Source organism: Berghia stephanieae, chromosome 1 (assembly GCF_034508935.2).
Source record: "Berghia stephanieae isolate SIO BIC M18660-M18661 chromosome 1, UCSD_Bste_1.3, whole genome shotgun sequence".
NCBI classification, from domain to species: Eukaryota; Metazoa; Mollusca; class Gastropoda; order Nudibranchia; family Aeolidiidae; genus Berghia; species Berghia stephanieae.
This window is the reverse complement of record NC_088360.1, coordinates 31508712-31536694: the sequence shown is the minus strand read 5'-3', so window position 1 is coordinate 31536694 and position 27983 is coordinate 31508712. Positions and strand designations below refer to the sequence as shown.

Genomic DNA, 27983 nt, shown 5'->3' with positions numbered 1-27983 from the left:
CTGTGAAACAAATACAACACATAACAGAGAGATGATTTAAAAGACCAAAAAATATTATGTCCCAAAACTCTAACAATACATTTGACTGTCAGGGTCAGGACAAAATCATGTAATCTCATTCCAAGACAAAGAAAGAAAGCATGTCAGAAAACAGATATAGAGGATAGAAAACACAGTAAGTGCCTCTCTGCCCACTATGGGAGGTCATGAACTCCACCCAGGTGTTCACCTTTAAATAATAATAACAAAAATAATAATAATAATAAAAATAGAAGAAGAAGAAGAAGAAGAAGAAGAAGAAGAAGAAGAAGAAGAAGAAGAAGAAGAAGAAGAAGAAGAAGAAGAAGAAGAAGAAGAAGAAGAAGAAGAAGAAAGAAGAAGAAGAAGAAGAAGAAGAAGAAGAAGAAGAAGAAGAAGAAGAAGAAGAGAAGAAGAAAGTAAATAAGACAAAGAAGAAAGAAGAAGAAAAAGATAAAAAAGGGATAGAAGAAAGAAGTGCACAGAAGGGAGAGTAGAGAAGAAGAAGGAGAATAGAAAGAAGAAGACGAAAAGAAAAGAATAAAGAAGAAGAAGAGAAGAAGAAAAAAAGAAGAAGAAAGAAGAAGAAGAAGAAGAAGAAGAAGAAGAAGAAGAAGAAGAAGAAGAAGAAGAAGAAGAAGAAGAAGAAGAAGAAGAAGAAGAAGAAGAAGAAGAAGAAGAAGAAGAAGAAGAAGAAGAAGAAGAAGAAGAAGAAGAAGAAGAAGAAGAAGAAGAAGAAGAAGAAAGAAGAGAAGAAGAAGAAGAAGAAGAAGAAGAAGAAGAAGAAGAAGAAGAAGAAGAAGAAGAAGAAAGAAGAAGAAGAAGAAGAAGGAAGAAGAAGAAGAAGAAGAAGGAAAGAAAGAAGAAGAAGAAGAAAGAGAAGAAGAAGAAGAAGAAGAAGAAGAAGAAGAAGAAGAAGAAGAGAAGAAGAAGAAGAAGAAGAAGAAGAAGAAGAAAAGAAGAAGAAGAAGAAGAAGAAGAAGAAGAAGAAGAAAAGAAGAAGAAGAGAAGAAGAAGAAGAAGAAGAAAGAAGAAGAAGAAGAAGAAGAAGAAGAAAGAAGAAGAAGAAAGAAGAAGAAGAGAAGAAGAAGAAGAAGAAGAAGAGAAGAGAAGAGAAGAAGAAAAAGAAAAGAAGAAGAAGAAGAAGAAAGAAGAAGAAGAAGAAGAAGAAGAAAGAAGAAGAAAGAAGAAGAAGAAGAGAAGAAGAAGAAGAGAAGAAGAAGAAGAAGAAGAAAAGGGAAGAAGAAGAAGAAGGAAGAGAAGAGAAGAAGAAGAAGAAAGAGAAGAAGAAGAAGAGAAAGAAAAGAAGAAGAAGAAGGGAAGAAGAAGAAGAAGAGAAGAAGAAGAAGAAGAAGAAGAAGAAGAAGAAGAAGGAAGAAAGAAGAAGAGAAGAAGAAGAAGAAGAAGGGAAAGAAGAAGAAGAAGAAGAAAGAAAGAAGAAAAAGAGAAGAAGAAGAAGAAGAAAGAAGAAGAGAAGAAGAAGAAGAAAGAAGAAGAAGAAGAAGAAGAAGAAGAGAAGAAGAAGAAGAAGAAGAAGAAGGAAGAAGAAGAAGAAGAAGAAGAAGAAGAAGAAAGAAGAAGAAAGAAGAGAAGAAGAGAAGAAGAAGAAGGAAAGAAGAAGAAGAAGAAGAAGAAGAAGAAGAAAAAGAAGAAGAAGAAGAAGAAGAAGAAGAAGAAGAAGAAGAAGAAGAGAAGGAAGATAAAAATAAGTGGAAAAATAAATTTTAAAAGGGTTCATTGCATTTATTATTGTTACCTAGTTCTTCCTCAGTAAATTCAATGATGGTATTTTCCTCATTCAGATTCTTGCTGAAATCTATTGATAAATCGCTCATTCTCTTTTTGATTGTTTTAATCTTTTCTTGCTGATCTTTTGACAAGTGCAGACCTTGGGATAAAACATGAATTATGACAGTATAAAATATAGGCCTAATTCAACATCATAAATATCACAAACAGGATTTTATTGAAAAGCATACAACATGAAAAACATTTCCTCTACAATCAAAAGGGTAATAAAGGGATTTTTATTGTATAATGACTCTTAGTTTTATTCTTATAAAAAAATATATAATCATAATCTAATATAACATCAGATCATTTTTGCATTATATTTACCATTTCTTTTTCCAATCTTAATGACTCTTTCAACAAATCTCTGTGCCTCCGGCGAAAAAGTTTTGAACTCATCTTTTTTATTCAAGGCAACAAATGATTCAAAAACATCTTGACGCATACTGAAACATTCATAAAGAAAAAGAAAATAAGTTTTTATGAATACATAAAATAATCATTGCAATTACAAATTCCCATAAAAATTTTTAAAAAGACCATATACCAATCTGATCACAAGATTTTTTCCTCCATAGTCGATCATCAGGATTGTCACTTGAGCAAGTGAAAATTTCCTGAACTTCTTGCCTCTGCTACGTTCCCCTCCCCTCCCCCACTAAAACACAGGTTACATATAATACTTTTTCTGAGATTTGGAGAGGGCATAAAAAAATATAATTTTGATATCATTTTGTCTTATACATAACATGCAACAAGTTTCCATCATGGAAGTACAGTGTTGTCTGTTTATAACCACAGTCCTCAAGCACAACATGCTTAGAGTTATAGATGGATTCTCCTTTTTTTGTGATAGGTCAATATCCCCAAGTTTCATTTGGGCACAATAAGTTTTCCTTCTGACCTCCTATGACAGTATGTACTAGGTTGTAAGTATGAAACTGTGATTATCCCACCTGGCTCAGAGGTACGGTCTTCGCTTCGTACATGGAAGGTACAGAGTTCAATCAACCACAGCTGCTTTGTGTGGCCTTGAGCAAGTCACCTCGCCCTAGCTCAATTTGCCGCGCTGCATTGCAGCTGTCACCTGGGTCATTCCATTCTCCCCTTGGAATAGACCATAGAGAAAAGTTTCCCCTATGGGATGAATAAAGGGAATTTAATCTATTTTATTACCTATTTTAAAAGTCATTTTAAATATCTCTTTTTTTTTTCCTTTTGGAGTTGCTTTTAGGTCAGACCAATGCTTTCTCTGTCACATTATGTGGTGATATCAGACCGTAGGTTTGGGATGAGGGGTTATAACTTGCTGCTATGTCTATATTATTGTCTGGTGCTGTTTTCACCATTCTTTAACCTAGTTCCATTGTTTTCGCTCTTTTCTCACTGACCTCCTCCTCTTATTCCTCACCTCTCCCTTCCTCTTTCTCATCTTCATATCTATATATATATATATATATATATATATATATATATATATATATATATATATATATTATATATATATATATATATATATATATATATATATTATTTAAAATATTTACCACAATGTTTGAGACAGTCTACATTAATGTTTCAGGCTTAATTTGCCATCGTCAGGACTGAGTTGTTTTGTTGACTGTTGTTGTTCCTTGAAGTGGTTCCGGTTTAAAGTTGCTTAACAAGAATTTACGCCGATGGGGACACTTTCCGTACATCTCACTTTTCATGTTGAGTGTGGCTTCATGAGGGTGTTTGATTATAGTATATTTCTCTTATATTCTTCTTAATATTACGTAATAATTCGCTCCATTACTGCATGTCGAGCACTTTTCGTACCATATTTGTATCAAACACGATTCAATATATATATTAGCCACTCCCACGCCTCGTTCTGAAAAAAGGCCGCGAAATTAAAGGGGAGGCAAGAGAAAATCAGCTGATCGTTAAAATAGTAACAGAAAAGTGGAGGTGCTCGGCAATGAATGCAAGAATGACATTTAAAACGCCGTAAAAATGTTTAAAAATCACTTAATGTTATACGAGTAATTACCATCCATAACAACCTGTCAAATTCACATATGTAAGATGCCGAGCCAAAATTAATAATAAAATAATAAAGAACACGATTGACCGTTGACTACACATGCATACGAGTACCAGAAATATTTTGTAAACAATGTAACACAATATAATGTGTAAGTTTCAAAGCAAATGCAACGACAAATAACATCAAAGAACAATGTGGGACTACTGTTTTAATTTCATAAAACCAAACGTATATTTTCTGCCCCCGATATTGAACGTGTAGTTAGTATGTATCGTACAAACAACATTCGTTTAGACAGGTAGTCGGGATTCTAGCGCCAGTTTTATTTGGGCAACCGCGATTGGGATTTCACTCAATGCACTTATTATTATTATTATTATTATTATTATTATTATTATTATTATTATTATTATTATTATTATTATTATTATTATTATTATTATTATATAATAATAATAATAATAATAATAATAATAATAATAATAATAATAATAATAATAATAATAATAATAAGCAGTTGAAAGCAGTCTTTGGTGTATAAGTGCATATGTACATTATTTCTTATAATAAATGCTTCAAAACAAAACAAAACAAAACTAAAAAAAAAAAAAAATAAAGAATAAATGAATAAAAATATCTATTTGGGCATTTACTTACATTAATAGTCTTGAAAATCACAATCACAATCCATGAAAATTAAATATCCCAAAATCCGAAGAAGACATGAATTTAATCCAAAATCCAACACAGGAATGTATTTTAATAGGAGACAAGATATCCTATTAAAACCATAGCATTACTTGCAAACAACAATACCCCACTCTGCGTTTAACGGGCTTGTGGCCGTCACATTGTGAAAATTGTGACCGCATTAGGGTAATCGGTGTCCTAAAGACTGACATACTGACATACAATCAATGAGAACTATAAAGAATCCATTCTAGAATCCAACTACAAACTGAAAAGCATGATAAATATCACTCTATCAAATAATTTTCTTTGCACAGGTTCACTCACACTCTCCTTTATTGCAAAACATTGATAAGTGAGAAAAAGTTTGTATTTCAATTATAAACTTAATCACATAATCTAAATGATGGAGAATAAAAACAGCTAATTATAAAAAATTTCACAGATCAAGTTATCTATTTGAACTCCGCATATTTAGTACTCAATGACCATAAATTTTTTTAAACTGCATTGTTTCATTTAAACAAGACCATGACGCTTATGCCTGGACTGGGTATTCACAACTTCTGCATTTGCATTCCACTTTTGAATCGAATTAATCTCTATCTTATCCGTTTATTTGCAAAGTTTCTGCACTTTATAAATAAGACCATAACGCTTATGTCTGGACTGGGTATTCACAACTTCTGCATTTGCATTCCACTTTTGAATCGAATTAATCTCTATCTTATCCGTTTATTTGCAAAGTTTCTGCACTTTATAAATAAGACCATAACGCTTATGTCTGGACTGGGTATTCGCAAATTTTCCTATTGTGTTCCACTTTTCGAATCGAAATAACATCTAGTCTATCCGTTTATTTGCAAAGTTTCTGCACTTTATAAATAAGACCATAACGCTTATGTCTGGACCGGGCATTCGCAAATTCTGCTTATGTGTTCCACTTTTCGAATCGAATTAATCTCTATTTTATCCGTTTATTTGCAAAGTTTCTGCATTTTATAAATAAGACCACGACACTTATGTGTTAGATTGTTCGCAAATTCTGCCTTTGTGTTCCACTGTTCGATTAGAATTAATCTCTACTTTATCCGTTTATTTGAAAAGATTCTGCACTTCATAAATAAGACCATAACGCTTATGTCTGGACTGGGTATTCGCAAATTTTCCTATTGTGTTCCACATTTCGAATCGAAATAACATCTAGTCTATCCGTTTATTTGCAAAGTTTCTGCACTTTATAAATAAGACCATAACGCTTATGTCTGGACCGGGCATTCGCAAATTCTGCTTATGTGTTCCACTTTTCGAATCGAAATAACATCTAGTCTATCCGTTTATTTGCAAAGTTTCTGCACTTTATAAATAAGACCATAACGCTTATGTCTGGACCGGGCATTCGCAAATTCTGCTTATGTGTTCCACTTTTCGAATCGAAATAACATCTAGTCTATCCGTTTATTTGCAAAGTTTCTGCACTTTATAAATAAGACCATAACGCTTATGTCTGGACCGGATATTCGCAAATTCTGCTTATGTGTTCCACTTTTCGAATCGAAATAACATCTAGTCTATCCGTTTATTTGCAAAGTTTCTGCACTTTATAAATAAGACCATAACACTTATGTCTGGACCGGATATTCGCAAATTCTGCTTATGTGTTCCACTTTTCGAATCGAATTAATCTCTATTTTATCCGTTTATTTGCAAAGATTCTGCACTTTATAAATAAGACCATAACATCTATGTCTGGACTGGGTATTCGCAAATTTTCCTATTGTGTTCAACTTTTCGAATCGAAATAACATCTAGTCTATCCGTTTATTTGCAAAGTTTCTGCACTTTATAAATAAGACCATAACACTTATGTCTGGACCGGATATTCGCAAATTCTGCTTATGTGTTCCACTTTTCGAATCGAATTAATCTCTATTTTATCGTTTATTTGCAAAGTTTCTGCATTTTATAAATAAGACCACGACACTTATGTGTTAGATTGTTCGCAAATTCTGCCTTTGTGTTCCACTGTTCGATTAGAATTAATCTCTATTTTATCCGTTTATTTGAAAAGATTCTGCATTTTATAAATAACAATAATTGTTCAAAATTTTACCTCACACCCGATATTACAAGTACAAGTGAGCCAGGTGATGAAGATTGTCAAACAGTGTGACAGATGAAATAGGAAGAGAGAGAGAGAGAGAGAGAGAGAGAGAGAGAGAGAGAGAGAGAGAGAGAGAGAGAGAGAGGAGAGAGAGAGAGAGAGAGAGAGAGAGAGAGAGAGAGAGAGAGAGAGGAGGATGAGAGAGAGATTCGTTTTTTGTTCAAAATTTCTCTCTCTCTCTCTCATATTGCACAAGGTTGTACTATTTTACTATTTATCAAGAACAGCCAAGGTGGCAACCCAGTCTCTGTATAAACTAAGCAAGATGGCAACAGGGACCTCGCTCCTTATCCAATGCCGAAGCTTTAATTTGAGTCAAACGGTTTGGTTAAAAAAAAACACCCAAAATAAGTTCGTGTGTGATGGAAGTTGAAGTCGGCTTATTATAAAATCGTTTATGGTCTGTTTGGATTACCCTTTTTAAATAGAAAAGGTGAATATAACATAAACTTGAAGAAGCTAAATGAAAATTAAATTGACTGATTAAATGAGTACGCGAGGCTGAGTTGCGAACGACTACTGGGTTCCGACATTCCGATCCCAGTGTCATTCATGTTCACCGTACCGTGTTACTGTCTACACACGACACTGCATTGTTAGTGACTGGTCATGTCTTTTTTGTTTGTATGTTTTACGCAAGCTTAATAAAAATTAAATTGACTGATTAAATGAATACGTGAGGCAGAGTTGCGAACGACTCATGGGTTCCGACATTCCGACCCCAATGTCAGTGTCAGTCATGTTCACCGTACTGTGTTACTGTCTACACACTACACGGCATTGTTAGTGACTGGTCATGCCTTTTTTGTTTGTATGTTTCTTTTAATATGGGTCAATTTACAAAGAATAATAATAGAAATGTTCAAAACAAAAACTAGATTCACTATTACGTGCCTGTAATGAAGTGCTTTCCACAAACCGTGAGCGAGAATGATGGTGGAGGTAATGGCAACCATGTGGGTTTGTTATTGCTTCCTGCCTCCGTCAACCCACGCATCCAGTTGCGTAACCCACGCTGAATCTGACCAATATATATATATATATATATATATATATATATATATATATATATATATATATATATATATATATATATATATATATATATATATATATAATGAACTAGAGAATGAAAACTAGCCTGCACATAGCCCTTGGCTGAGAAAATAGATCAGCAGAAATCTTGGAACTGACTGTATAGTTTTAATGCTGCAAACTGTGAAGCATTTTGCATTGCTACATTATTACCAGTGCAGGCTCTTTGAAACTAACTTCCAAGGGCAATGAGTCAGGACCATATCTTCATTGAAGCAGGACCTTTGCCAGTAATATTTGTTATTTGGGTATGAAAAAAAAAACTTATTGAAAGTAAAATGGAGGCATATACTTATCCTTATCCAGAATAATGATCTGAGTTGATTCACAAATACCTAATCTGGAACCAAGTGTCCAAAAACCTATCAGTATCAGATTCCATGTTTACCTCAATTCCACATCAAACTCTGAGAGTTTCTTGTCTGCTGCTACACTGGCATCCCGGAGTTCCTTGTTGGGGGAGACATGCTGCAGAAAGTCAATGTTATTCCGCTCCACTGCATACCAGCAATCACAATCAGCTGATTTCTATGGCAAAAGAAAAAAAAAGAAAAAAGTAATAAAGATTTTCACTAATAATGAGTAAAATTTAACTGCAAATAAAAAGTCATAGATGTAAAGGAAAAGGCTGTTTTTAAAAATTGACGACTTCCCTCTGTATGTATAAGATGATAATAAGGTAATGGAAGGGGCAAAAGAAAAGACAATATCTGAATTCAAATAATCACAGGGTATATATGTGTACCTTGCATCTTGCAAAGAAGTGGTTTCATGCTTTTTGAAAGTGATACTACAAAACGTAAGAGTAAAACTATTCCATAAATATTAGCATTGGGAGTGAAGTGTTTGCTCTTGCAATATTATTAAAGCTACTCAACAGATCGAATCAATCTTTTCGTCTCAAGATTTTTGCAAAAATTTCATAAATTTAATTGTAGGATGACTTTAAACTGATAGAAAACTGTCCTTTGTTCCAAGACTTTTTTAAAGACTACACTAGTGATGCCTACCTGAATAAAAATTGAAAGGACAGGAGATACAGAACATAAAATAAAAACATGTAAAATAATCACTGTAATTTACATGGCACATTATTCTTTTGGATCTCTCAATTGGGATCATGCTCTATTATTTTCAGTCATTCATTTCTAGCTTTATGTTGGGCAGAGCATTATTATATCATTTACACACATGCTAATTCAGATTATACAAGGAGGGTCTGAATTCCCAAATAACAATGTAAATACCATATTTTGCACCAGACTATACACCACACCTCCCAATTTTTTAAAATCAATTTTATCCTACTATAAGTCTTCCTCCTGTCAATACATCAATTGAATAAAAATCACCACAAACCCATTGTAGTCTCCATCTCTTGACTTAATTAAAGAGGATGAGAATTAATTCATCCTCCCATTTAGTGGTATTCAGTCTTCATTTATTTCTTGTCATGAAGCCTATACACTGCTGGAATGGAAAGAATAAATGAGCATTGGCAATGTGTGACTTCACTACCAATATCATAACAACATCCATGAGACTGTCATTTTGGCTGATTTGGACAAGGAAAAATAATAGCATTAATAGGGATACCCTATGGGGGTCCAAGTGGCACAGCGTACAGTCTTGCATTTGGTACCCAAACGATTCCAATTTGATCACCCGCCGTCTGGTTTCCCACATGCCTTCACGCAGTAACAAGCAACTCACATCGTGACTTTTAATCCCTTCTCTATGTATTTTTTATTAGTAGTATGTGCAAGTGCTTTAAACAAATTTAAAATGTAATACCCTACAAACGGTGGAATGATCCTCGCCAAAATTGGAGGTTCCACAAGAGCAGGATGAGCCAACCAAATTTGATTGAAAATTAATTTTATAGTAAAGTTTCTGCACTTTATAAATAAGACCATAACGCTTATGTCTGGACCGGGCATTCGCAAATTCTGCTTATGTGTTCCACTTTTCGAATCGAAATAACATCTAGTCTATCCGTTTATTTGCAAAGTTTCTGCACTTTATAAATAAGACCATAACGCTTATGTCTGGACCGGGCATTCGCAAATTCTGCTTATGTGTTCCACTTTTCGAATCGAAATAACATCTAGTCTATCCGTTTATTTGCAAAGTTTCTGCACTTTATAAATAAGACCATAACGCTTATGTCTGGACCGGATATTCGCAAATTCTGCTTATGTGTTCCACTTTTCGAATCGAAATAACATCTAGTCTATCCGTTTATTTGCAAAGTTTCTGCACTTTATAAATAAGACCATAACACTTATGTCTGGACCGGATATTCGCAAATTCTGCTTATGTGTTCCACTTTTCGAATCGAATTAATCTCTATTTTATCCGTTTATTTGCAAAGATTCTGCACTTTATAAATAAGACCATAACATCTATGTCTGGACTGGGTATTCGCAAATTTTCCTATTGTGTTCAACTTTTCGAATCGAAATAACATCTAGTCTATCCGTTTATTTGCAAAGTTTCTGCACTTTATAAATAAGACCATAACACTTATGTCTGGACCGGATATTCGCAAATTCTGCTTATGTGTTCCACTTTTCGAATCGAATTAATCTCTATTTTATCGTTTATTTGCAAAGTTTCTGCATTTTATAAATAAGACCACGACACTTATGTGTTAGATTGTTCGCAAATTCTGCCTTTGTGTTCCACTGTTCGATTAGAATTAATCTCTATTTTATCCGTTTATTTGAAAAGATTCTGCATTTTATAAATAACAATAATTGTTCAAAATTTTACCTCACACCCGATATTACAAGTACAAGTGAGCCAGGTGATGAAGATTGTCAAACAGTGTGACAGATGAAATAGGAAGAGAGAGAGAGAGAGAGAGAGAGAGAGAGAGAGAGAGAGGGGAGAGAGAGAGAGAGAGAGAGAGAGAGAGAGAGAGAGAGAGAGGGGAGAGAGAGAGAGAGAGAGAGAGGATGAGAGAGAGAGATTCGTTTTTTGTTCAAAATTTCTCTCTCTCTCTCTCATATTGCACAAGGTTGTACTATTTTACTATTTATCAAGAACAGCCAAGGTGGCAACCCAGTCTCTGTATAAACTAAGCAAGATGGCAACAGGGACCTCGCTCCTTATCCAATGCCGAAGCTTTAATTTGAGTCAAACGGTTTGGTTAAAAAAAAACACCCAAAATAAGTTCGTGTGTGATGGAAGTTGAAGTCGGCTTATTATAAAATCGTTTATGGTCTGTTTGGATTACCCTTTTTAAATAGAAAAGGTGAATATAACATAAACTTGAAGAAGCTAAATGAAAATTAAATTGACTGATTAAATGAGTACGCGAGGCTGAGTTGCGAACGACTACTGGGTTCCGACATTCCGATCCCAGTGTCATTCATGTTCACCGTACCGTGTTACTGTCTACACACGACACTGCATTGTTAGTGACTGGTCATGTCTTTTTTGTTTGTATGTTTTACGCAAGCTTAATAAAAATTAAATTGACTGATTAAATGAATACGTGAGGCAGAGTTGCGAACGACTCATGGGTTCCGACATTCCGACCCCAATGTCAGTGTCAGTCATGTTCACCGTACTGTGTTACTGTCTACACACTACACGGCATTGTTAGTGACTGGTCATGCCTTTTTTGTTTGTATGTTTCTTTTAATATGGGTCAATTTACAAAGAATAATAATAGAAATGTTCAAAACAAAAACTAGATTCACTATTACGTGCCTGTAATGAAGTGCTTTCCACAAACCGTGAGCGAGAATGATGGTGGAGGTAATGGCAACCATGTGGGTTTGTTATTGCTTCCTGCCTCCGTCAACCCACGCATCCAGTTGCGTAACCCACGCTGAATCTGACCAATATATATATATATATATATATATATATATATATATATATATATATATATATATATATATATATATATATATATATATATATATATAATGAACTAGAGAATGAAAACTAGCCTGCACATAGCCCTTGGCTGAGAAAATAGATCAGCAGAAATCTTGGAACTGACTGTATAGTTTTAATGCTGCAAACTGTGAAGCATTTTGCATTGCTACATTATTACCAGTGCAGGCTCTTTAAAACTAACTTCCAAGGGCAATGAGTCAGGACCATATCTTCATTGAAGCAGGACCTTTGCCAGTAATATTGTTATTTGGGTATGAAAAAAAAACTTATTGAAAGTAAAATGGAAGCATATACTTATCCTTATCCAGAATAATGATCTGAGTTGATTCACAAATACCTAATCAGGAACCAAGTGTCCAAAAACCTATCAGTATCAGATTCCATGTTTACCTCAATTCCACATCAAACTCTGAGAGTTTCTTGTCTGCTGCTACACTGGCATCCCGGAGTTCCTTGTTGGGGGAGACATGCTGCAGAAAGTCAATGTTATTCCGCTCCACTGCATACCAGCAATCACAATCAGCTGATTTCTATGGCAAAAGAAAAAAAAAGAAAAAAGTAATAAAGATTTTCACTAATAATGAGTAAAATTTAACTGCAAATAAAAAGTCATAGATGTAAAGGAAAAGGCTGTTTTTAAAAATTGACGACTTCCCTCTGTATGTATAAGATGATAATAAGGTTATGGAAGGGGCAAAAGAAAAGACAATATCTGAATTCAAATAATCACAGGGTATATATGTGTACCTTGCATCTTGCAAAGAAGTGGTTTCATGCTATTTAAGTTTTCCACTTCTAAACCAATCCCTTTTAAATCTGACTCTGACCATTATTAATGATTTTGTGAAGATATAAACGCTTGCTTTATACCATTGCTTCTCATCAACATCTGTCATCTTAAAATCATGTTTAGTAATGAACAATAAATTAGAACATTTGTCCAAATAGTTGTATCAAAATATGAATAAGAAAAAAAAAAAAAAGGAATGAATTAATATTTCATTACCTTTACGACATTATCATATGTTACTTGATCATCAGTAAGCGCTCCGATTTCATCATATGTTGCCTTTAGTCTATCCATCAGTTTATCAGCATCATTGTCTATGGCATCTTTTGCAATATTGGTCCAAGTCAATTTTATTCCCTTAGCGGCCATGTTGCTTATTTTACGAACTGGATTAACACAATTACTGAGCTGATGCAAGGGAAATGATAACAATGATGGTTTGAGTTGAGACGAAAATGAACGATTAGATTTTACTGAGCCTTTTTGAAAGTGTATACTACAGACTGGAAAGAGTAAAAACTTATTCACATCAATATTAGCAGTTTTGAGGTTGAAGTGTTTGCTCTTTGCAAATGTATTTAAAGCAACAGATCGAATCAAATCTTTTCTTCTCAAGTGTTTGCAAAAATTGTGCATAAATAATAATTGATAGGATGACTTTAAACTGATAGAAAACTGTGGCATTTGTTCCAAGACTTTTTTAAAGACTACACTAGGTGAAGCCTGGACCTGAATAAAAAATTGAAATGACAGTAGGATACAGAAACATTAAAATAAAAACAATGTTAATAATGCAGCTTTATGATACATGGCACATTATCTTTTGGATCTCTCAATGGTATCATTGCTCTTATTAAATTTCAGTTTCATTTCTAGCTTTATGTTGGGCAGAGCATTATTATATCATTTACACACATTCAGATTATACAAGGATGGTTCTGATCATAATCATGTATACCATATTTTGCACCAGACTATACACCACACCATCCAAATTTTTTAAAAATCAATTTTATCCTACTATAAGTCATGCCTCCTTCAATTCAATTCAATTGATCAAAATCACCAGCAAACCCATTGGAGTCTCCATCCTCTGTGTCTGAATTAAAGAGGATGAGAATTAATTCATCTCCCATTTTAGTGGGTGATTTCAGTCATCATTTATTTCTTGTCATGAAGCCTATACACTTGGCTGGCATGGGAAAGGAAATATATGAGCATTGGCAATGTGTGACTTCAATACAATATCATAACAACAGCCATGGAGACTGTACATTTGGCTGATGTGGACAAGGAAAAATATTAGCATTAATTAGGGATACGATATGGGGGTCAGAGTGGCTCAGCGGTACAGTCTTTGCTTTGTACCCAAACGATACCAAGTTTGATCACCCGCCGCTGGTTGCCAACATGCCTTCACGCAGTAACTTGAACTCACATCGTGACTTTTTAATCTCTCTATGTATTTTTTATTAGTAGTATGTGCAGTGCTTTAACAAATTTAAAATGTAATACCCTACAAACTGTGGAGTGATCCTCGACAATATTGGAGGTTTCCACAAGAAGAAGGTGGAGTCACAAAATTTGATTGAAAATTATTTTTTTTAGTAAAATGGGCATTCAGCAGACGAAATCCACTATAAATTTGAAGGGCTAATAATTAGCTCACCCAACTAAGTATTTATATAGCAAGACTATCCCGCACAAATCTTTGGGCCTCTTTTTTACTCACGAAGTGCCCAAATTCGCGACAAAATATGGGACGAAGCCGTTTCGTATATGCTATTTTAAAAAATTAATTACGACGCTGTTTATCGATGAATATGACTGAAAGTTGGCACACAGTTAGAAAAAAGGTCATTTTAGATTATGTCAAGCGACAAAACTCGTGCGATTACCAGAAGACCGTTAAAAATAGATTTTTACTCTTTGGAGTAAAATATTTCTAAAACTACCAGGTGTGTAGGTTTTGTCGCTGACAAGGTAATACATGAACATTTCTTCTTTTTGGTTGTAAAATTTCATATGAATGTGACGAGTACTTTTCCCGTATTTTACAAAACACCATCCTAATTTGCTCTTCATTCGTAAAAGACAAAGCCATTTTGCCCCTACAGCCCGAATCACAAGTTCAAAGCGATTTGGCACCAAACTGACGGCTGAGCGGGTCGTGGCAAAGTGCTTTCTGATTGGTTGACCTCGTTTTAAAGTTCATGACTAGTTAAAATTAGTGCTGTGTCGAGTTTGAAACGATCAAATCGAGCGGGTTTTCGATCGAGTCCTCTAAAATCGAGCGGGTTTCGGGCGGGTTTCGAGTCAGTGACGTCATCGAGCAGTGATTCGTTTGAAAAAAAAAAATACGAGCATCTCGTTTGCCACAGGAAACTTCACATACCCCTCCCTCTCTTATGTCTGTGGCTGGCTTGACTGCAGCTGGTTATGATGGGAGCTACCAGATGGCCAAGTTCAAAATTGGTTACTAAGAAACGCTTTTCTATTATTATTCATTTTTTAAAAAATCTTTTATTTAAAAAAAAAAAGAAAAGATAAGTTTATCCAACTGTAGTCGATTCTTTTGTTAACAATACCAATGAGTTTTTCAAGGGAGTCAGAATGCTTGTGGTGTTTGGCTATTTGGGGTCTATTTGACTACTTGGGCAAGTAGAAATCTGGCTGTCTGGCAGCCTTGATTATGACCGTTCGTCGCATCACACACACACACACACACACATACACACACACACACGCACACACACACACACGCCATCAAACAGTTGATGATGGTGAAGGGTTGAGACCCTCCCACCACCATCATCCCGTTGTAACATTTCATATTTATGTCGCGCCAAAAGTTGTCGGCCGCCCCCACCTCCCATAATTTGTCACTGTCGTCATCGCCTCTTGTGTGTGCGGGCAAAGGTCGTGCCTTTCATTTCATTATTTGAAAAATAAATGAACAAGAATGGTGTGTTTTTATTAGGTAGGTAGCAAGGACAACTATACTAAAGTATAGTAATCCTTGGTAGGTAGATAATAATAATATTTAGCAGGTTCCACACCCAGACACACACGGATTGCCCGGACACGATGATAACGATGCCGACGACAATGGATGACGATGATGATGATGATTATCGTGTTTCTGTTTAAAAAATGAAATACTTTAGCAGGTTCCCCCCCCACCCCCCACACGGATAGACCGGACCCGAAGATGATGATTGTGTATTGCTGGCTGTTACGGCTGTGATGAGGATGATGATAATGATGATGACGATGGCGCAGATGGTGATTATTTGTTCGGTCGCTCAGTGGTACGGTGTCTCTTGTCACAAAATCAAGCCTTGTCAATGGCCGAATGAGTGACAGTGATTGTTGAAAATTGTGATCCAGACGTTAAGTCCGTGTGTAAGGCACTTGACTCAGATGTGAATGTATTCTTATCTTATAAGCAATGACGGGTATTGTAAAGAGCTTTAATACAAAAAGACTCCAAATAGCGATCGGTACCTACTGTACGAAATGGATGTATGGTCGATATGGCGTGCCGGAGGAATAAATTAAATTAAATCTTGTGAAATTCATTGAGCATGGTAAATCCTTGGAAATGCGCTTTGAACTAATACACCTGCTAGACAACTCCGATTCCAATATAAACGACTGATTAATGTTCCCATATATAAACTATAGTTAGCTGAAAATCTTTCTTTGTCGGGACTCCAAAAGTATGGAACGAATTAGACAAAGAAATCAAAGGGGTCTTTTAGGAGCACTGATTGATTTTAGATTGATTATTACATTGAAATGTGTTGATATTTATTTTATCCATTATTATTAGGGTGGTGGTGGTGATGATGATGATCCCGCTGATATGATGGTGATGATAAATAAATTAAACTTAATTCCCTTTATTCATCCCATAGGGGAGATTCCTCTTTCGGGTCTATTCTAAGGGAAGACTGGAATAACCCAAGCGACAGCCGCAGTACAGCGCCGCAAATTTAGTTAGGGCAAGGTGACTTGCTCAAGACTACTCAGCGGCGGGTGATCGAACTCGGTACCTTTCGGGTGCCAACCAAAGACCGTACCGCTGCCCCTGATGATGATGATGATGATGATGATGATGATGATGATGATGATGATGATGATGGGAACTAACAAAGAATACACAGGCATCTAAAATTGAAACATTCCATATTCAAAGCTAATGTTTTACTTTAAAAAATTGAGCTTTACAATATCCACTAAATGTGATCAAAGCGCTTTGTAAAGGGGTCCCTGGTCAACAGCAACATTTAATATGTAGGACGGGACATGCCGCCTGTTAGACGATATTACAATTTTTCAGACAAAGACAACGCTGTTAACGGCCAGGTACTCATTTTACACCTGAGTACGGTGAGAGAATGTGAGTAAAGAGCCTTGTCCAAAGACTCAACTATGCACCGAGCGCGAGGCGTGTGTGTCATAGAAATAGCCTTAGTGTGTGTGTGTGTGTGTGTGTGTGTGTGTGTGTGTGTGTGTGGTAGTCAAACTTGAGTAGGTTTAATGAAGACTTGTCACACACGCGTGATACACCTATACGAATTTCCCTGCCACCCAGACACACTAACATCTGACAAGGAGTGAGGGCTGTGGAAGAACCACAGACTACCGTGTGCAAACGTTGGCGATTGGTATCGGATGGCAAACTGTGATCGTTTGAATTTGAAATGATTCGAAACACTCGTTACCCCTCCGCTCGCTCGGATCCTGATCGTCTCAAGCTCGTCTCACGTGTCAAGATCGTCTCAAGCTCACAACCCGCCTGATCGTTTTAGTAACTCGATCGTTTTACTGACTCGCTCTTCCGGCATTGAGATCGGACGCTGACTCGCTGACTCGATCGTCGATAGGGTAAAAGCGATCAAATAACTCAACACTAGTTAAAATGTCTGCGCGGTCTCACTGGCAGAGGGGTGTTTATTGTCTGCCATTGCGTTTGGGTTCAATAAACAGCTGATAATTTGACTGTTTAATTTACAAGAATTTAAGAAATTATAATGTTAAAAGTTTTCGATTGCAATATGATCTACAATCTCAGCATGGGTTTAATTATTGTGTTCCAAGTCACGTTCCATCAGTAACCTTTGTCCCCTTGTCCAATTTCTCTTTTCCTTCTATATTTCTTTCTATATTTCTGTGTGTGTGTGTGTTATACTAATCTCTCTCTCTCTGTGTGTGTGTGTGTGTGTGTGTGTGTGTGTGTGTGCGTGTATGTTATATACCATCCAGCTCTAAAATTGTATAAAAGAACTCTTCTAATGTTTTCATCATTTTCTCTATCAAATTTGCCAAAAAATTGCCAAATTTCAATCTTTTAATCCACTTATTAAGCAAGATACAACCAAAGGTCGAAAAAAATGCCGAAAAAGCGTCCCATATTTTTGCGTTTTTTTCCTCTTTGCGGGTCATCCAAATAAATGACACCTTTGAAACTGCAACTGGTTTATTTATGAATGGATTTTCAAAATTCAAAAACAATTTTACTCAGTGGAGATAGGGCTTTGATTTCAGACAAAAAGTTTCCTCATAAAGAGAAAAAAATATTTTTCATAGTCATTGCTAATTTATACGTTATTTTCGGCCACACATTCTCATTCATAATGACATTGACTATTCTATTGATGAAACAAACATATGGCACATCATAGGTATGTTACGAGCAATAAGTGGTGAAGAATCCCTTCCCACTGCATTTGCACTTATTATTTGCAGGTCTGAACACCGAAATCGTAATGGAAATACTCATCAAGCTAACGAAATACAACAATGTTAAGTCAAGCCCATATCAATGTCTGCGTTCGCTTATCACGCCTAAAATATGTTGAAATTGAAAATTAGTGTGGAAAGTGAAAGTACACTGACGTCTTCGCTTCGTTTTCTTAAATTCCGGCACTACAAATTCGGGGAAACAAATGCACGTTTAACACATCATATTATATCATGTAACTTGAACGATTTGGTGTGTATCTACTTCATACGCGTTAACTATACAAACAGAAAACTGACTCACTTTTCAAGGAGATGTAAAATTAGCCGGTTGCCGGTCGGAATGTTAACAATGGATAACCTCCCTTGGTTTTTAATAAAATGCTCCATATATCAAACTGGTATAATTTTATTTCTCTGTGACAACGTGAGAAGAAAAAAATAAATGAACATTTGAGCTGAATAAACCAAAAAATTGATATAAGACAATTTAGAATATTATTTTATGGTAAAAAATACCTGATTCTTGAATATTATTAGTGATAAAATGTACAAGCGAAACAATAGGTAATATCAAAGTGGGAACACAAAAGTTATAAATCTAGTTACTCATATATGACTGACCCTCACTTTATAAGGTATTGAACAAGGGACGTAACTACTGTACTACTTTCAACTTTCATCAACAAAGTTCTTTCTCTGTAATTTTGCTTACAACATTCAACCACACGAGAGAACATTCGTTGATTAATTTTATCCACAGTTGAAAATCACCACTGAGGTCTGCATAGAAATAGAACAGCTTTCGGTCCAATTATCAGTAGGTAGTTTTGGGCTGATTTTTAGATAATAAATCAAAGTGTTTGTTCGCAGCAGTATAGCGAATCCGGGAGGCCTCCCGAGAAAGCTCCTCGCTACTACTAGACGTAACTAATAGGAATTCTAAATGTACCTCACACACTTGAAATTGAAACCAATGTCATATGAAAGAGCTGGCAACACAGATTACAAAACAGTTAGAATTTTGTTTCTATCTTGATTATAAATGTAGTGGCAGTCTGAAATTTCAGACTGAATTTTACCCCAAAATTACCATTGCAAAGTTGTGACCGAAAACGCGTGATGTTAATAAAAAATGGTTAAAATAGGCAGTTTAGTGAGCAGCAGCAGTGGCAGTCAAATTTTGACCCAACTCACCCATAGGAAAGTTGTGACTGGAAATTGCCGTCCGCGTTTTGGGGGGTTCAATTAAAGATGCATAACTTCGTTATAAAGAGGAATATCGCAGACATTTTGGTATCATTATTTTCGTCTTTCAATTTCCTTTTAACTGGTGCCAATTAAGGAAAAATCCATTAATAATTCCAGAAGTTATATGAAGTTAAAATTTGGCAATTTTCAAATGCATTTATTTTTTTATTTACCGCGTGTGTTTTTAAAATTTAAACGCTTGTTTTTAGAATAACATCTAAACTTTATTCATGCCAAATTTCAGGGCTCTACTAAATCGATGCGCAGACACCTTTTAACTCTGCGCCGAAATGCCTTGTTTACATTATCTTCTCATCATGGCTGCCGGGCGATATCGATATTTTGAATTTAGTTATGTATTATGTTAAATTTAGTCCATGATATTTTCAGTACTATTATTTACTATGTTTTTATTTTGAATACATACTTTCCAACTTTATTTATAGGCATTTTATAGTTTTTGTTTTAAAAGTTCGTATATTTCTTCTCTTTGTGAAATTCGATATTAATAATATCGATATTTTCAAAATACCAATTGCTTTAATTTAATTTTATTTTACTTTGCCATCAAGTTTCTTTCCCATATGTTTAGGTATGTTTATCATTTGTATCCATATTTTAAAGGCCTTAGCCTTAATAATTATTATGGTAAGAAGTTCTATTAGTTTTGACACCCCCATACATTGAGAGAGAAGGGGGGAGGGGGGGGGGGGATAAAATTATATTAATTGTCAGTTCAAATGATGTAATAGCAATAAACCCAAAGTGGTTCAGCAGAATTTTTTAAAGTATTAAAAGCCAGAACTTTCCTTCTAATTATAATAGGGAATCTGTTTCAATTTATTTGAACTTTTTCAATCTACCATTTTATTTATATGCAATTAAATTGCCATAGGTAAAAATAAACTAATTATGTCATTACGCAACATGTTTATATCTTTTCATGTAAATAGTAAATACTCTCAAACCCTTTTTTATTCTCTGTATTAATTAAAAGAGGGTAATTATTTGCAATTGTTTCAGTGAGATATTGGAGATAAATCCAAAAGTGATAGAGCAAATTCTTTCTTACGTCTAGCCGAGTTTTTGATTATGTAACATTTGCGTCATATTATGTAATAATGTGTTAATTTGAAATGTTTATCTTCCTCTTTATTAATGTAAATGCATTGTCCTCGATAAGACGAACATTTTGGTATACAATATATGATAAGAACTCCATATTGACTGTTTTAACCATTTTTTATTAACATCACGCGTTTTCGGTCACAACTTTGCAATGGTAATTTTGGGGTAAAAATCGGTCTGAAATTTCAGACTTTGAACTGCCGTAACTACATTTCTAATCAAGATAGAAACAAAATTCAAACTGTTTTGTAATCTGTGTTGCCAGCTCTTTCGTATGACATTGGTTTCAAGTGTGTGAGGTACATTTAGAATTTCTATTAAACTCCCTAGTTAAAACAGTCAATATGGAGTTCTTATCATATGTAATGACATAATGAGTTTATTTTTACCTATGGCAATTTAATTGCATATAAATAAAATGGTATATTGAAAAAGTTCAAATAAATTGAAACAGATTCCCTATTATAATTAGAAGGAAAGTTCTGGCTTAATACTTTAAAAAATTCTGCTGAGCCACTTTGGGTTTATTGCTATTACATCATTTGAACTGACAATTAATATAATTTTATCCCCCCCCCCCCCTTTCTCTCTCAATGTATGGGGGTGTCAAAACTAATAGAACTTCTTACCATAATAATTATTAAGGCTAAGGCCTTTAAAATATGGATACAAATGATAAACATATCTAAACATATGGGAAAGAAACTTGATGACTTAATGGCAAAGTAAAATAAAGTTAAATTAAAGCAATTGGTCTTTTTAAAATATCGATATTATTAATATCGGATTTCTCAAGGAGAAGAAATATACGAACTTTTAAAACTAAAACTATAAAATGCCTATAAATAAAGTTGGAAATTATGTATTGAAAATAAAAACATAGTAAATAGTACTGAAAATATTATGGACTAAATTTAATATAATACATAACTAAATTTAAAATATCGATATGAATATCGATATCGCCCGGCAGCCATGATGAGAAGATAATGTAAATAAGGCATTTCGGCGCAGAGTTAAAAGGTGTCTGCGCATCGATATAGAGCCCTGAAATTTGGCATGAATAAAGTTTAGATGTTATTCTAAAAGCAAGTGTTTAAATTTTAAAAACACACGCGGTAATAAAAAAATAAATGCATTTGAAAATTGCCAAATTTTAACTTCATATAACTTCTGGAATTATTAATGGATTTTTCCTTAATTGGCACCATTTAAAAGGAAATTGAAAGACGAAAATAATGATACCAAAATGTCTGCGATTTTCCCCCAAAACGCGAACGGCAATTTCCAGTCACAACTTTCCTATGGGCGAGTTGGGTCAAAATTTGACTGCCACTGCTGCTGCTCACTAAACTGCCTAATTTAAGTCTTATTCTCTTCAGGAGAAATTACTCTATCGTTTGGTGTAGTTTATTTTTAAATTAAATCAATGACAATTTAGTTTAGTATATCTTTTGATTGTGGATAAAATAGGGTATAATTTAGCTTTGGATAATTAAAAAACGAGAAATTGGTAAATCAACATTTCATGATGGCACGTTGGGTTAAAATCTTAACTTTTGAATAAAATCAAATTCAGGGCAAAGCTGTGTATACCGCATCCATGAAATTCGTTCCAGCAAAATCCTTACTCAATACATCCCCAGTATTCTTGTTTTTTATAATGTTTCTAGTAGGGGGTTTGGGAGGGGGGAAACTTTTATTTAAGTTCCCCCCCCCCCCCAAGCCCCCTGCTAGAACATTATCAAAAAGGAAGCCGCTATTTTCACCATAACGGAAAATAGTCTGTCGCTATTTTCACCGTACGGTGATAATAACCTGACGGTTTTTGGGAGACTATTTTCACCGAACGGTATCTTGGTGGACGATTTTCACCATAGGGTGATAATTGATACCCCAACTGCTGTGATTGTACATTGACCATCGCCTAATACTAATAACCCAAGTTTTAATTGGCCACTTTGCATCATAACCTACTACAGTGCACTCTGGATATGTCGACGTTGCCTAAGTCGATTTTTTTTCTTGGTCCCTCCCCCTTCTTGCTATATAACATTAGTAAAAAAAAAAAAAAACTCCACATAAGTCGATGTTCTTATCACTCATGACTACAATAAAATCACAAATAAACAAGTATTTCCATTGGTTAAAAAAGCTACCAGTAAGAATTTTCAGTGGTTAAGAATATCCGCGAACGATTGGCGCACATCGATGTGATGTAGGTGCTTTGCCTGACGTCCGTGTTCAATGTACATAAGCAGTATTGAATGACTTTAATTTCTCCATCTCAAATTTTACATTGTCGCAACTTCAAGTTCAAGATTTTTTTTGGTTCTAATCCCAGGCCATCCTATGTAATGCTCCTCTTAATTAGTATCAATTTTATCAAGAATTCAAGTCAAGTCTACAACTACAACTACAATGGCAAACCTATCACGGAAAAGGAAGATTCGATGCATTTGGAAAGTCTGGCATGCGACAGAAAATCATCGCATAGGAAATTGGCATACCGGCTATTTCTGTCTCGACGATTTACTAGAAGCATGACCTTGACCTAGAGGCTCCTACCCTTCCGCTTTTCGCGGAATAATTTCACTTTATTGGTATACATTCCGCATTCAAGGCAAAAATTCCGCTTTTCACCTTTCCAATCGAGGAAAAAAAATTTTTTAAAAACCTCTAGTGAAAAGAAAGTGAGCTATGGCTTATTTCGTCAGCATCTCATATGGTCAATCAACACACATTTTGTGTGTCTGATTAGTCCCTTCAAAGTGTGTGCTGCTGATGTCGGATAATATTATTATATGTTTGGGAAGGGGGTTGACCGAAGTATTATTATTATTATGGTGACTCCAATTTGTGTGGTCAATGACCTTGGTAATATTATATGTTGGCTTCATTCGGTAATAATATTATTGAGTACTGTCAGCTTCTTTCCCTATTTAATTTTAACCCTGTGTAAGTGTGTGTGTGTGTACCGGCACGCGGGTTTGTTTGTTTACGTGGGGGGGGGAGAGCCTGACAAGGTTAAATCCATCCATTCAATGCTTTGCTCTCAGACGGCCAGGACCTGTGTGTTCTCTATTATTATTTGACCCCATTCTTAGTCTACACAATCTATACATTTTTACACATTTTATATCTTTAATCATTTGAGTACTTTTGGATTGTCTATTACATTTTCTGTTGCAAAGCATGTCATAGTCAACAGTAAGTTGATTCCGCTTTTTTATCTCAAATTCCGATTTATATGTATTCTGATTCCTCTATGGGGCTATTGGGGATTGGAGCCTCTGATTACCACTACAGAGACCGCGCGGGACATACTTATTCTAGATTGGTTTGCTTTGTTCACATGTGTTTTTGCTCATCTGGTTACACTCCGGTTAAGTTGATTTTCGGATAAGTCTATTTTTTTCTCGGTTCCCCTGGGCATCATCTTATCCGGAGTCCACTGTACTTTTGTATTACAATTTTGTTTCTATTTAAGTAATTCCCATTTCTTCACCCAATAATCCGCTTTATTTTTCACAGATTATGAAAGAACAAAATTTATTGCAAAAGAGGGCATTTTATTCAGAAACTTGGTTCACTGACACCAATCTCAATATTTATAAAAGCAAATCTATTTGAAAGGGTGTCTTGCATATTGTGCCATTGAAATTGTCAACCGTGTTTTAGTATGTTTCTGAATCCATTACATTATGCCAGATAAAATCATTGATAGTCCGGCCAAGTAAGACATTTTATACAGTGCTATTATATTATTGGCTTCTATATGGTCAAGGAGGGATAGTGTCATTTGGTTGGTAGTCTGTACGTGTCAAGGGATTTGGGGGGGAGGGTAACCTAAACAGACATTAATTTGGAAAAGAAAGAACCCCCTGGGGTCTTCACCCATTAGCTCATTCTTGTAATTTTGTCACCCAAGAAGGTTGTTATTAAGCAGAGATCCCTGTATTTTACTTCATTTGGTGGTATTGGTTTATTAGTATCTCTATAATAAATGTAGGCCATAACCTGTGCCCTATTCTAGTTATTTACAGACCTGCCAACCGGTACGATTAATCATATTTTAGTACGATTTTTTGGACTCAAATACGTGGATACGATTCCAAGGGATTGAGTACAATTTTTGTTGTTGTAATATTTTGATATTTTTTTTCTCAAGCATGAATGATGTTGAAAATGACATGTCATACATCAATTGTTGACCGTGTTTCTGAATGATGCATCACAGTTAGTACTATTGTTATCATTTCAGTTAGTTTATATGTTGCCGGTTTTCACCAATATTTTTCTCATAACTTTTTGAGGATTTGCATAGAATTATGCATTTAAGCTTATTTTATACTTTAAATGGCTTCAGGCCACATTTAAGCTTTTACCATTTGTTAGATAGTAAATTTTAAGTGAAAATTAAATTTAACTAACATCTTTGGCAATGAAGCTTTCAATTAAAAACTGTATTGCTGATAAGCTTAAACATAAATGGATTATTTCCCTTTATAATTACTAAAATTACTCATGTTTTTTAAAATTTAATGATCTTTTTTTTTTAAGATTTATTATTTTGTATGAGTGATTTTTTTTTTTTCATTACCAACTTGGGAGTTTTAGGAACAAAATGGTTCAAAATGAATCCTCTAGAAGTATTTAACTTGTCTGATATGTGTGAATTTCCCATCATTTGACCAACAGTGATAGTATTAGTATGTAGTAGTAGTAGTAGTAATAGTGGTAGGAGTAGAAGTAGTAGTGGTATTAGTAATAGTACTAGTCTAGTAGTGATTGTAGGAATTGTTGTAGTTGCAGTATGAGGAGGAGGAGTAGTAAATGCTATTTAAAAAGGGAGAGACATGGATCATTTGATAACATAATGGAAATTATCTTGTCACTGCTGCGAATTGTCATCTCTATTAGATTGAAGACCACTCTCACAAATATTTTATCTCAAAACCTTCAACTGATTTACTGGGCTGGCAGAGGTATATCACCATCACAACTTCATTTGGGACATCAGCATCATCATCTCAAACCATCACCACCATGGTATCACCACGGTTAAAACCACCATCACAGCATTGTCACTGCCACAACCACCACCACCACATCACTTCTTCCATCACCACCAACACTAGAGCACCATCGCTACAACCACCACCTCCTCTTCTTCAGGCACTAGCATCAATACTACCAACATATTTGAGGTCTTTTGATCATTTCTTTGAGTGTTTCAAAAGCAATATCCTTAGATATTCCAAATTCAATTTCTGAGCCTTACACTATTTAAAATGGTCATTAAGTTTTAGTTTCTTGATAAACCGATAATTTTGTAATTACTAGTGATTACTGCAAATGAATGTTTGAATGATGAAGATCGGAGTTTATTTTTGATTTGGGTTTGATGTTAGCTTTAATATAAATTTTTGTATTTTGCGCACTTTTATTTTCCACACATGCGGACAAACTACACTTTTATGCTAAAAATACACTTTTTAGGATCATAGAATGCACTTTTCATTCTGGGAAGGTTGGCAGGTCTGTATTTAGTATTGTGTGATGTTGATCATTAATATTAATACAAGGAATGAATTGGAAACCATTTTTGATAATTGATTTTGAATGACTGTTTATCAGTATAACTTTTTACACGTTTTAATCTATTCTCATCAGCATACAGATCATCATGGGTGACCGCTACAACATTCACAGTCAATTGGAGCATCTTCAATCCAAATACATTGGAACTGGCCATGCTGACACCACCAAATGGGAATGGATGACAAATCAACATAGAGACACCTATGCTTCATACTTGGGTCATTTTGACATGCTCAATCACCTCAGTCTTGTTGAAAACGAATCCCGTGCCAGAGTTCGGTTTAATATCATGGAAAGAATGTTGCAACCATGTGGTCCTCCTCCCAAGAGACAAGAGGATTAGACATAGTTCAACTTTTTACAACTTTTTTTCTCTTGCTCATCGTGTATTTATATGTTCATGTATTTTCAGTCCTCATCACAAACTTGTTTTTTTTTTTAATAAATCATCTTCGCATTTTAACCTATTGAAATAGCCTCTGATTCCAGTTATTTGAGTTGGTTATGGAATGATGGATGAGCTGTATATTTTATCATAGAAGGATGAGGTAGCCACTTGCTCTTCACTTAAACTGGAAAATCACCAAGAAGAGTTAACAAATGGCAATCCTGTTGTTTTGGGAGTTTTTTCTTTCGATGAGGGGGGGGGGGGGGGGGGGTGTCTTGTCTTCTGCCCTCTTAGCTGTTGATTTCTGAACCTGTCACTTTAATTTTAATTGGAGCTCTGCGTGGAGTTGAAACTTCCTTGGGTGTATGTATGTATTTTGCCTTTCAGTTTTGATTGTATATATAAAAAGAAAAAAAATGAGCATTTATATAGCGCAATATGTGGTGGTGGTTTTAGTAGTTGTGACAGATACGATGTGGTGGTGGTTGTATATTAGTGGTGGTAGGGATGATCTGGTGGTGGTTGTAGTTGTTGTGATAATAGGAATGATGATGTGGTGGTAGATGTAGTAGTGGTGGTAAGGATGATAATGGTGTAGCAGAACTTGTGGTAGGGATGGTGGTGGGTGTTAGTAGTAGTGGTGGTAAGGATGATATTTGATGATTGTAGTAGTAGTAGTGGTGGTAGGGATGATGATTTGGTGGTGGTTGTAGTAGTGGTAGGGGTGATGATGTGATGGTAGTTGTAGTAGGTGGTGGTTCTAGTAGAAGTGGTGGTGGTTGTAGTAGTAGTTGTCTTAGTCTTAGGGATGATGGTGTGGTGGTTGTAGTTTGTTTTTAAGGGTTTTACGGCGCTTGCAACACATTTAGGTTATATCAGCGCCAGTAAAAAGGAAGAATATGGGATAGTAGAAAGTTATAGAATTACAATTAAAGTTAAAGCACCCAAGAAAAGTAAGACATTGGGGAACTGGGAACAAATAGGGATTAGATTTCGATTCCAAGAGCATACCACCAATGTACTTAGCTTGAGATCACCTATAAGTCTCATCTGGACAAGCACAAAATCCAACAAAGAGGAATACACTCAAATGCTTATATTATACATTCAAAATAACAAATATAATAATACATAACAGAGAGATGAAGGGAAAAAATATCTCCCAAAACAATAACTATGCATTTGACTTTCCCTCCCAGCCAGGACTCCGGCCAGGGCCAGGACAAAAAAAAAGTGATCTCATTCCAAGACAAAGACAGAAAGCATATTGGAAAACAGGAAGGGGATAGAAGACACAGTAGGCCCACTATGGGAGGTCGGGAACACCACCCAGGTTGTAGTTGTAGTGGTGGTAGGGATGTTGGTGTGA

At 35.1% G+C, this 27983-nt stretch overlaps 2 protein-coding genes across 3 annotated transcripts in view; one reads left to right on the top strand and one right to left on the bottom strand.

Moving 5' to 3' along the window:
• LOC144971854 (thimet oligopeptidase-like) overlaps window positions 1–18673 on the bottom strand; it is a 43794-nt gene extending 25121 nt beyond the window's left edge. The window contains 5 exon segments of the mRNA XM_078912929.1: window positions 1775–1906; window positions 2137–2255; window positions 12096–12235; window positions 12712–12903; window positions 18548–18673. Coding sequence (XP_078769055.1) covers window positions 1775–1906; window positions 2137–2255; window positions 12096–12235; window positions 12712–12864 — 544 coding nt within the window. The 5' untranslated portion in view covers window positions 12865–12903; window positions 18548–18673.
• Window positions 18674–18904: 231 nt separating this feature from the next.
• Window positions 18905–26699, top strand: LOC144971844 (splicing factor 3B subunit 5). 2 transcript variants are annotated; one of them, XM_078912921.1, is made up of 2 exons: window positions 18905–19063; window positions 26299–26699. In XM_078912921.1, the coding sequence occupies exon 2, from the start codon at window positions 26312–26314 to the stop codon at window positions 26567–26569; it is 258 nt and encodes an 85-aa protein (XP_078769047.1). In that variant the 5' UTR covers window positions 18905–19063; window positions 26299–26311; the 3' UTR covers window positions 26570–26699. The 2 variants fall into 2 exon arrangements, with proteins under 2 accessions (XP_078769047.1, XP_078769050.1); XM_078912924.1 differs by having other exon boundaries at window positions 18919–19024.
• The last annotated feature ends 1284 nt before the right edge of the window (window positions 26700–27983 follow it).